The sequence below is a fragment of the Monopterus albus genome, unplaced genomic scaffold, assembly GCF_001952655.1.
Source record: "Monopterus albus unplaced genomic scaffold, M_albus_1.0 scaffold4.1, whole genome shotgun sequence".
Classification (NCBI taxonomy): Eukaryota; Metazoa; Chordata; class Actinopteri; order Synbranchiformes; family Synbranchidae; genus Monopterus; species Monopterus albus.
Genome location: NW_018127884.1, coordinates 6,220,519 through 6,231,581, shown reverse-complemented (window position 1 = coordinate 6,231,581; position 11,063 = coordinate 6,220,519). Strand labels below are relative to the sequence as shown.

General features: G+C 41.8%; 1 protein-coding gene across 3 annotated transcripts in view; it reads left to right on the top strand.

Annotated features, from left to right (window-relative positions):
- zfhx3b (zinc finger homeobox 3b) overlaps positions 1-11,063 on the top strand; it is a 232,069-nt gene that overhangs the window by 144,856 nt on the left and 76,150 nt on the right. For all 3 annotated transcript variants that reach the window (XM_020607491.1, XM_020607483.1, XM_020607500.1), the window contains one exon: positions 1,876-2,372. In XM_020607491.1, coding sequence (XP_020463147.1) covers positions 1,876-2,372 — 497 coding nt within the window. The remainder of the gene's footprint in view (positions 1-1,875; positions 2,373-11,063) is intronic.

Here is an 11,063-nt window from a genome sequence, read left to right as displayed (position 1 = left end):
AATTGCAGCTATAAATTTTTATCTTAGTCAAAGAAGGGAGGTTACAGGGCTCAGCATGGGTAATTTAGCAGCATAGGAGAGTGTTTGGCATGCCAGTTACAACCCCACAGTTTGTACAGACTTGTCTCAAACTGTCACCAGTTCAAAGACACAAACAAGAATTGATTGCTGTGACTAATTCTTTTTCCCCTCTTCTGCCATCTGGTTCATTTTCCTGCAAGGTGAGTTGTAATAAGCATGTTACAAGGGCGGCAATGATTACTCAGTCAGGGCCCATAAACTACACTGCTGTCATCCTCAGTCACAATTTAAGGAACCCTTAAAGCCATCATATACACACACTCTGATATTAACTGTACAGTGTGATACACAGTAAACCTCTTTAGAGAATCATAAGGAGCTCTCAGCAAAAAATAAGAAGTGCTCTTTTGTGCTCTCACTGTGGATGTTTGATTTTTGTGTGTATTGCCAAGAAGATACCTGCATACCTAGCCTACTGGTAATCTTTGTTCCCAAGACTTGGTTAATGTAGCGAAAGAAAGAAACAAGTTGGAGGGGAAAAAAAGTTTCTTAAAAATATTTTTAAATTCATTAATACTTTTTTTTTTGGTTCACCTAGCATTAGGAGTCTTTGTATAAATGTGGACATGGGGTGACATATATGCCATCACAATATTATGGTTTCAATATTAAAGAACCTGTTTAAAAACAGATGTAGAGCTACAAACCTGTGTCTTGGACTGATGGTGTACAACCAGAATTTAGTGAGAAACGGGATCCAGGTCTGTGGTAAATCATTGAATCTGCATAGTAATAGAGCATGAGAGCTAAGTAGAAATGAGTGATGTAAAGTGCAAGGAAAGACAGCACTGGGTTAGTGAACTGGACGTGTGTGTGTGTGTGTGTGTGTGTGTGTGTGTGTGTGTGTGTGTGTGTGTGTGTGTGTGGTTGTGTGTCTGTGTGTTTGCAAGAGAGATAGTGTAAGGAGCTATGACTGGGGACCCAAGTCTATGAGTGATTTCAGAGGGTTTCTCAAAGGTTTCCTTCTCCTGGCTATTAAAACTCAGGTAATGGAGAAAAGTCCAAGAGCAGGCCGCATACTGCAGCAATAAATAAAAAGGAGCTGCTGGAATTAATTTAGTGTTGAGCCAGGCAGAGTCAAGCCTGCATGCTCTGTCTGGGCAATGAAAGATTAAAGATCAGCAAGCAAATGTAAAAACTGTGACTGCTCTTACCTCATCTTTTTAGCATTAATTTTTAAAGTTAGCCTGCCAGTACTGAATAGACATCTGTTCTGGGGTTGGTGTCATAGGATATGTGATCCAAGCAGAGAAGTTGATTTTTTTTATTATTATTCAGTGAACAAGAGTGATGGATTTGATTTACAGTAATGTGTGCTTGGGGACTCTGAAGTTATTCAGTAACGATAGAATAACTTGAATTTTCTGTGAAACTCATGGCTTCTATAGAAGGGCTGATTTACAGCAGGCCATCAAAGTTCACCAACTCAAATTGGACAACGTGTACATTCATTGTCTGGCAGTGTTACAGCTTTCTTCTTTCCCAGCTCAAAACAAGGATAGTTATAGGCCCATTAAAACATAGCAGCACATTGTCCTCCATGCAGTATCATACTAAAACAAACTACTTCCTTTGGAAAAAGCTGTGATGACTAACTCAAAATGGTAAAATAATGATGTACATTAAGTGAATGACTTGGAGATAAAGTAATTGCTAAAAACTGAACTCTAATTCATACTGTAAGCACCAAGTATGTTTACCATAATATTAAATGTATGAATACAATCATCCAAATAGTTTTCTGTAGTGTTTTACAGTTTCTTTCTGCTTGTTCTTGTGTTCCCTGATTTCTAGTAGGTGGAGAGATCCCTATGGACGTGCGGCTGGGCAGTGGGCAGTTGGTGTCTGAAGAATTGATGACCCTGGGAGAAAGTCTGTCCCAAACCAGCGATCCCTCCCTCAAGCTCTTTCAGTGCGCTGTGTGCAACCGCTTCACCACTGACAACCTGGATGTGCTTGGCATGCATATGGGAGCTGAACGCAGCTTACCAGAGGAGGAATGGCGTGCCGTGGTGGGTGACTCTCACCAGTGCAAGTTGTGCCACTACACCACTCAGCTCAAGGCCAACTTCCAGCTGCACTGCAAGACAGACAAGCATGTGCAAAAGTACCAGCTTGTAGCCCACATCAAAGAAGGTGGCAAAGGCAATGAATGGCGCCTGAAATGTGTGGCTATAGGCAATCCAGTGCACCTGAAGTGCAATGCCTGCGACTACTACACCAACAGCCTGGAGAAGCTGAGGATGCACACTGTCAATTCCCGCCATGAGGCTAGTCTCAAACTCTACAAGGTTAGTGGTACTCAGGCTCCTTTATCATGCCCACCATTAAACCTTGTCTTGACAGTGTTTGCCATTTTCATGTCATTACTGAATATATGTACATAACTGTTAGGAAAGAGCATGCTCGTGGAGAGGATGTCACTAGTTGAGATATTTAAAGCCAAAAATTGAACATTTAAATGCAGCACAGTTGCCAGCCTTCAGTGGATTAATGCGGTCTATAATATTACACTGTTGCGTTATAATATGACCAGGTAGAAAGCAATATATCTGTGTTATATTTGGGAGTGTTTATGATCCAATTCAACTTGGAGATTGACACAAATGGCAAAATGTGTCCTTAATCCTCTCCCTGCTAACTTGATATTCCTCCGCAGTAAATGCACTGCTTCTGCTCACACCCCTATACTAGCTGCTCTTTCAAAGCATGAATGATAGCTTTGTTGTGTTACTCATGCCCTCCAAGCTTCATATAGAAGCAGAGGCCACACTGCTGCCATGAGAAGAACATGGCAGGTGCAGCTGGTTTGGAGGCTCAGGGGTGAATCACTTGGAGACGAATGAAGGAGTGCAAGGAGACAGAGGTTTGGTGCTAATACTCCTTGGAGCGGGAAAGGCTGAATCGTTCTCGACAGCCGTATTGATTTTTGCTGGACTTGGAGCTTCACCTTCTCCTCTAATCATTCCATAATAGCCAATGGATGAACACTCTCCGAACAAATGGCCATAAATCTAACAGGCCTGATTCCACTTAGGTACCTATCCTGTGTGTCTGCGGATTCGGCCACTCTGTGCTTAACCCAAACTGGCATAACTGTGCTTGCACACACATTCAACACACAACAAAGCACATGCAAACACAGACAACATAACAAACATACTGTATTAAACTATAATTTGCACTGTCTTCCAGTACTGTAGGTGCTGTTTTTATTTATAAGTCCACTCCATTCGAGTGTTTGACTCTTTTAAAAAATTACAGGGAAAACAATCAGTTCTATTTCTTGACACTTGCGTACTGGTATTTTAGTATATTATAGTGCAGCTTATTTTGGAAGAAGATATTAAAAGGCATGTGAAAAATGCAGTGCTTCAAGCATGGTATTTTTAATCACATTAAAACTAAGCTGAAGTGGTTCATTTAAACCCCCTCAAAAGGCTGTCCATTTGAAAATCATCCAGCATTATGAATGATTGCTCAAAACCACTGGCATGGCAGACATGTTTCCTGTCCACAAGGCATTTGTACTGAAATAACAGTAAAAGAGAGAAATCAATTTTGAGTGTTTTGTTAGGTGTGATGCAGGGTGCCTGGTGTAGCCATTAAAGAGGGCCAGGGGACACAGGAGGTGGAGGAGGGGGGATATCTAGTTTGGCTTGTCAGAGTATGGTTTGAAGCAGGACAGCAGAGAGGATCACAGGGACAGTTTCTAATGGACGGAGTATTTATAGATATATGGAGCATTATCTATGAACGGTTTCAGTCAGTTGTGAGACAGCAGAAAATCATAACAAGATATCCTTGTTTGCCCAGCCATGGTCATCCTCTCCTGGCCTTAACTGCTGAACTTACTAGCCCACAATCCGGTGACAGTCTCACATTATACCAAAATAGACAGCCTTTGGCATACTCTCTTTACCTTTTGGAGGGAGAGACTTGTTTTGTCTCACAGGATAGGGTACAGTTTATATTTTATTATCTATGTGCACTTTGCTGGAAGCGTGAAATGTAAAAGAGAAACATTTTTTTTCTCCTGTCTTTTTTTTTCTCTCTCAAGTTTTTAAGAGAGAACAGACATATGTCATACTGCTGCTCAGGCTGTGGGGGATTAAATATGTACAACACATCCAGACATGATCATTTTTTATGACTTAAGCCTCTTAAGATGGCTCCATGTTTCTTAAAACCAATTGATCTTCCAAGTAAGAGTATCTGCATTTGTCCAGAAATGACCTGCGCGCTCAGCCCAAGAACACTGCTCATACTCTCCTCATCCCAGATACCACACAAAAACTCAGATATTCCAAAATTGACAAGAATTATTATGATTTTGAAATTATTGATTAGTGGACAACAAGTACATGGTTGTGAAGCTTGTTGGTAGCACTGGCTCCACACCAGGAGTTACTATCCTGGTAGAGATACTGACAGAAACTCAGTAACCTACAAGCCCATAAACCCAATGTGGTATGATATGCCAGGACAAAAAAGGGAAAATCACCATTCATTTATTCCTCCCCCAAAAATGTGATGCAAATAGCACCATTTTAACCTTTTATTGGGGGGGGGGATAAATCATCAAGTCAGCATAAACAGGCTGTAAGATGTGGGAGATGCTTGGGACACTTCACCCAAATCAAACTGGTTTGCATTAAACAGGCCTTTTGTGTGCACAGCTCCATATAAATTGGAGCCTGTAATTACTGGAATTAAAAAGGAAGGTTTAAACTGAGGGCTAAGCTGGATGGGATAATTTGAGAGTCTGTGGTATGCGGCCCATATTAGGGTTTTCTAAAAATATCCACCCACCCCCCACCCCATGTATTGGAATGTTCCAAAAGACCGCAGAAAGATCCAGCGAGTCATCTTGGCCACATGAACCTCCACACAGCAGAGGGTGATGCTATCCTCCCCTGCATACTGTGTTCTCAGTTGAGCGATACCCATTCTAAGTGCAAGTATAACCCTGTGCTCTGAAGCAAATTTCCACCTTCTCTTTTTCCCATGGAGCATAGGGTTTGCAGTTTCTCTAACGACTGCATGATGGTCACCCATCTTTTCTTAGAATGGTCACTCCTAAACACAAACATATGGGTTCTATTCTAGTGCAAACAACCCAAAACCGTTTGTGTATGTTTTTAGAATATCTAGCTCTCCCTCTTCATCTTGAACAAACCCCAGCCCCAATTCTCATTTTACATTTAGCCACATATAGATAATATGTGAATATAATAGCCCTTATACCACTAGTAGTAGGCCTCAGGGCTCATCTATGTGTTAGTGTGGAGGTGAGATGAGTGGAGCTAATACAGCTCTCAGGCCCTGCTGCTCTGGCCAGACAGAATGGGTGGGGACTAACCAGGCCCAGCCACAGGCTTCAGCTTCCAGTCAAGGGTTGGGGGAAAGGGGAGGAGCATGGGGGGGTTAGCTGGCTACCTTCCTTGTCTCGGGGGCCGGTGCAATCGGCGGTAATTGAGATTGATTGGATGTTATTTTTCCTCTTGCAAATGTAGTCCATTAGCTTGGCACATGCATAATCAGTTTAGAGCGCAGTTAGCCGAATGTAATCATGTTCCTCGGTGTCTGCTAGCACAAAATCCACTCCAGATGCCGCTTGGCCACGGAAAGAAAGGGAGAAAGTGCCGTCACAATCAGATGGGGAATCTTTAACTGAGAAAGTCCTGTCACCCCTCCCTCGTGTCCTGGTCATGCACTGCTGGGCACATAGCTGTACAAACTTTGCACCTATCTCTCCTGGCTGCCTTATACACACAGTCACATCTATTGTCTCTTCCTCACCTATGAAAGCAGGGGGTTGATCACATGTTCTTCATAGTGTTCAGTGAGATCCCTTAACAGTCAAAACGCATCTGTATCTTGAATGGAGTTAGTGCTCCTATTTTACCCTTCAGTGCAATCCAAAAGATTTTGTTAACACAGGAAAAGAAAATGTCTACACTCTGTAGAGAGCAAATAATCACAATGAAACATAATGGAGCAAAGAGGCTCTAATGTAAATGAAGGGATTAGTGGTTACATGAAAAGTATTAAGGTGTTTTACTAATGATCTTACTCAGCAGAAGCACTGGCTTAGACTCAGGAATGCAAGCCATGATGACCTCTTCGCATTACAGATCATAACTACCTAGGATTGACTTTAATCCTCTCGGACTATAGAATAATATGTAGTTGGGGTGCAACCACAGATGTTGTATCCTAGTTATAGAAATATGTTAGTTTTGTAATCAAATAAAGTGAAGGAGGATCAGTCCTGCTGACTTTGGTGGCTAACCTTGGCATCCCAGGTGAGTTTTCACATTTTGCACATCAACAGAATTATTATGGAAACTTGTTGCACTTTACTACTGTGACAGGGCTGGTATGTCCATATTTACCTCCCTTCCTAAGAACCTGAACTTTTCTGGGATGTTTCAGTCATACCAGATATGTTTTTGGTGGCCTTATAGTGTGGGAAGATGAATGAGCCCAAATTGTCTCTCTGGCCAACATCAAGACAAAGATTACAGAAGGTAATGTGAGATGTCCTCTGGCGAAATGACATCTAGCAGAGCCTGGACTTACCAACTCACCCAGCAGACATTTCTAAGAAGAGAAGGGCAGGAGGATGGAGAGACAGACAAGAGCAAGGGGATGGGGGTGCGACAGGAGAGTTGGAAGGATAGATACTCTGCTAATTATCATGGCTAGCCTATGATTGTTCAGTAATAGTGCTCAGTGGGAAAGGTTGCAGCAGTTCCAGGAAGAGCTGAGCTCTGATTTACTGGTACTACCGCTCTAATAAAGCGCTCACTGCACATCCTGGGAGACAGCCCATTCTCCCCTTTCACATGCATAAGCGTGTGAATGCACACACAAACACACACATACACACCCAGAGAGCAATCTTTTAATCTAAAGTGCCAGCATATGACAACATAGGGCTTGTGAAATGTATTATTTTAATTGCTCAAAGAAAAGTTCTTATAAAAGTTAATATGATTCTGTGATGAACATGTGATCAGAGGCATTACTACAGCGAGGAAGTATTTAAATTCTCTTTGGGGCCCTCTAACACGTTCTCCGTCAACACAGTCATGATCCTAAACCCCAGTTACCCTCTTTGTGTCGGTAGCTGCCTGCACTCCATCGTTCAGCATCAAACAGATCAGAGTTACAGAGTGGTGAATGGAACAACTAAGGAATGGCAGAAAATCAGGATGGATTGGAGAGCTAGGTGATCAACCAAGTAAGGGGGACTAGTAAGACTTGGCATTTGGCAATGTGTAATGATTTCACAATTCTTCTAGGTCCCATCTAGGTCAGGCTTTGACCCGTGGTGCTGCTGCTGCTGCTTGTTCTATGTCCAGCTGCCCTACTCTGGATGTTACTGGACCTTACAAAGTGACAGTGAAAGAAAGCAAATGGCAAAACCAGAAAGCTGCTTAGACAGGGGAGGCTGGTTTTTCCCAGCTTTTTTTGATGGCTGTTTACCACAATTGCCAGAGTTAAAAGGGCCCAGTGCATTACAGACCAGGGTCTATGCCCTGGGTCTGTGGTCGAGATAGAGATGCATTCTCTGTGTTCCATCACACAGAGCTGTAGGCGGATCAGAGCAATGAAGTGTTATACTGTCAGCTGGAAGTTGGAGATCTTTGGTCATTGTGTTAATGATTGTTTGCTTTCATATGATTTTTTTTTATTATTATTCAGACGAGCAGCAGAACTCACTTCTGCTAATGTGCAAGGAAGACGCTGATCCTGTTATCTCCAGCCTGATCAGCAGAAAAGGCAGAATAGTGTTTGTGGAAAGAAAGGGATAGGAGGAAGGGGTACATCAGTTGTTGTGACTGGGGCTCATCACAGTTCAAGGTAAAGATAAGTTCCACTTTGTGTACATGGCAGTTTTGTCACTTTAGGCAGTGCTTTGTGTGGTAGACACAACTCCTATCAGACTCCCACTTTTTACAGACAAGAAGCAGTTTTGTAAACATTACCATCACACATCCTTCTATTTATGTTCCATGGCTTTTTCCCCTACCTCCTCTTACTTTTCAGTTTTTATCATCTTCACAAGATTAATCAACATAACAAATGCATTTTATTCTCAAAACAAACTGCTAGGGCTAGTGAACCAGTGAGTGGTCTTAATAGAGATCTGCTTGAGATTAAATATCTTTAATCCAACCATGCTATCCTCTGTCTCTATCCCTCACCATGCATTCTTTCTATTTACTTACTACTTATTTCAGCCTTTTAGAAGTTCCTTGCTCCCCACTTAAGAACAAAGTATTGTCAATGATATTGTCATCACACACATTCTCTTATTAAACCAATAGATCTAGCTCCCACAATAAATAAGACACATAAAGCTTTTCACACTTAAATCTGTGTCTAAATTTAAATGTTGTAATTATGACAAATGGTTTTCCTGTTGAACTGACTGTAGGAGATTGGAACAGTGTTCAGAGGGCAGTCATATCTTCTTGCACCAACCAGAGGGTCTCTGTCTCTAATCTTTGTTATGCTCTTGCTCTGCCCACCTTTATCTTGTAAATATGATATTACAGACATATTAGTCATGGTCCTGTCTTAAAATCACCCTGACAAAACCCCCACTGCAAAGATCCCACAGAGATAGGATCCCTTTTGCCTTGACTTCAAAAAGATTTGCTGAGAATTCCATGTAATCAGCAGCCTCTACAATTTCCTATGAACTTATTGTTAGTGTTTGGTAGGCAAACTGTAGTAAAATTAGTTAGCATGTAGGCTGACTCTCATTACATTTACATACATAATTACTGTGAATAACCAGATTGAAGTGATTGATAAAAGCCTTCCCCAATAATCAAGTTTACATATGTTGCTTGATATTCAAGTTAATTTCTGGAATTATGTGTGATTGTCTACATACTGTAGTTACACTCATGCTAATAGTCTTACTACTGCTAAGTTCAAGCATCTGCTGGTCTACAGAGCAACCTAATGGAAGTTCTATTTCTTGTAGAAAGATAGATACTGCGTGTGGTTGAAAACACAGAAAGAAACCATATGTAGATGCTCTTGCACTTGGATTTAATGGATGTATTTTGGGTATGGTTCAAATGAAGTATCTCAGAGTGACCTATAGTCACTGCAACTAGTAGACTAACAGTGGCAATTGGCAGGTAAATGCTGCTTTGATGAGGCCAGATGGAAGCTCCTGTGAATCTGTGTAGCTCTTAAGCTAAAGGGATGGAGAGAGTGAGGCAGGCAGGCTTACCGGCTCTGTGCCATCAATACATCACTGGCTTAGCCACCAGATTAATGGCCTCCGAGTGGTCAGGGCCACAAAACTACTCAGCTCTGAGACCTGTGTTCAGTGGAGCTGGACATAAAAGCAAGGTAGGATGAAGAGACAAATAAGGAGAAGGGAGGAGGTCTTAGGTACCAGCACGAGCACAGAGGGACCTCAATTTTGTTTGGGTTTGGCCTAGAGAGTAGAGTCCTGGGACAGATAATTTTTACTGAATGATGGATATGTGTCCCTGGTTGCTGTTCATTCCCCTTGCCCTGTAATGTTCCAGCTGAAAGTTCAAAATTATGTTTGAGTAGCCAAATGTTATATAATGCAGTTTTAGTTATATATGTATTTATAATTGAACTTTGATTTCTAAACACAACATAGTGCATTTGACAGCGTTTAGTGTAACTGTACAACCTGTTAACTTAGTTGTTTGCTTGAAGGCAGCGGAATTTTAAAGTCATGCTTGATTTACAGTGCTGCAGCCATTTAAATTGCTGCTAAGTGCGCAGAGCATGTACTGTTTTTGTTTTACCTAGCTTTTTCTTTGTTTTAACATCTGCCCCTAGGGTCTTTTCATTTTGTGGTGCATCGATTACTTTTGGATTGCAGAACTTCAGCAATTTCTTGCCTGAAATTCATTGGCTGTTTGTTGTTAGTGATGGATCAGATTGATGCGGATAGCTGCAAGCATGCTCTCCTCTATTTTGGATGGGGACATGAAGTACTCTGTGCAGTGTCAAGTCCGCCTCACTTTTCTGTGGCCACTATCGATACGTGAGCAAAAGTGAACCAGCTTCCAGTTTCCAGAAGATCATTTTCTGGGTAGAGTTGTAGTTTTTATTTTAAACAGTGGAGCTTCAGAGACATTTTCTTCAATGCTAAGAAAGAACAGCCATTTCTTCCTGAACTTGTCCATCTATGTTTTGCCTAATTGCTCTGTGCTGGAGTCCAAGGTTAGAATTGGGAGCTGTAAATCTAACAGTGTTATGCAGACAATGTTTTCTCCAGATGTAGAAGAAAGAATTTCATTCTTCTGTAATTAAGCGGTGAAGCCCAGGGTGTCATGTTTTTTTTGCGGGGTTGTCTGGAAAATATCATTTTGCACCTTGTTTTCTCATCAGGCCTTTTATTCTTGAATACAAAAGATTGATAAAATGGAATGATGACAGTGAAAAGGTAGCAGAGTATAGACTCTCTTGTTTAAATTATTGTATGGAAATTGCAAGGTAGTTAGAGATTGGGGAGGGGGTGTGGGGTGGAAGCCCAAAGGGGACAACGTCTTATAACCAAGGCAATTATATAGTTCCTCAGATGAAGAATATCGAGGGGGGGAGTTCTTCTTTAACCCCGGGAATGTTCCCAAATGTTATCTTTCCCATGAGTGCTGTCTTCTACACCTGCGTTCTACTTTAAACTCACTGCTGGAATAAGCAGGGGGTGGAGGGTGAGTTAGGAAAGTGATAGTGAGTGAAAGTGAGAGAGAGAGACAGCTTTAAGAGTTGGGGACAAGAATACTCTAAAGCTTCTTAGGGGCACAGATACTTTATGGCCTTCACATTCCTTCATGAGAAACTGATGCCCAGAATAGACACTGTGGTGTTGAGGGGGGAGTTTAACTACCATGCCTTTAAGCCCCACTCCAACATACCTTCTATGTTCCTTGCTCACCTTCACATCGCCGTGCTGCGTTTATGTG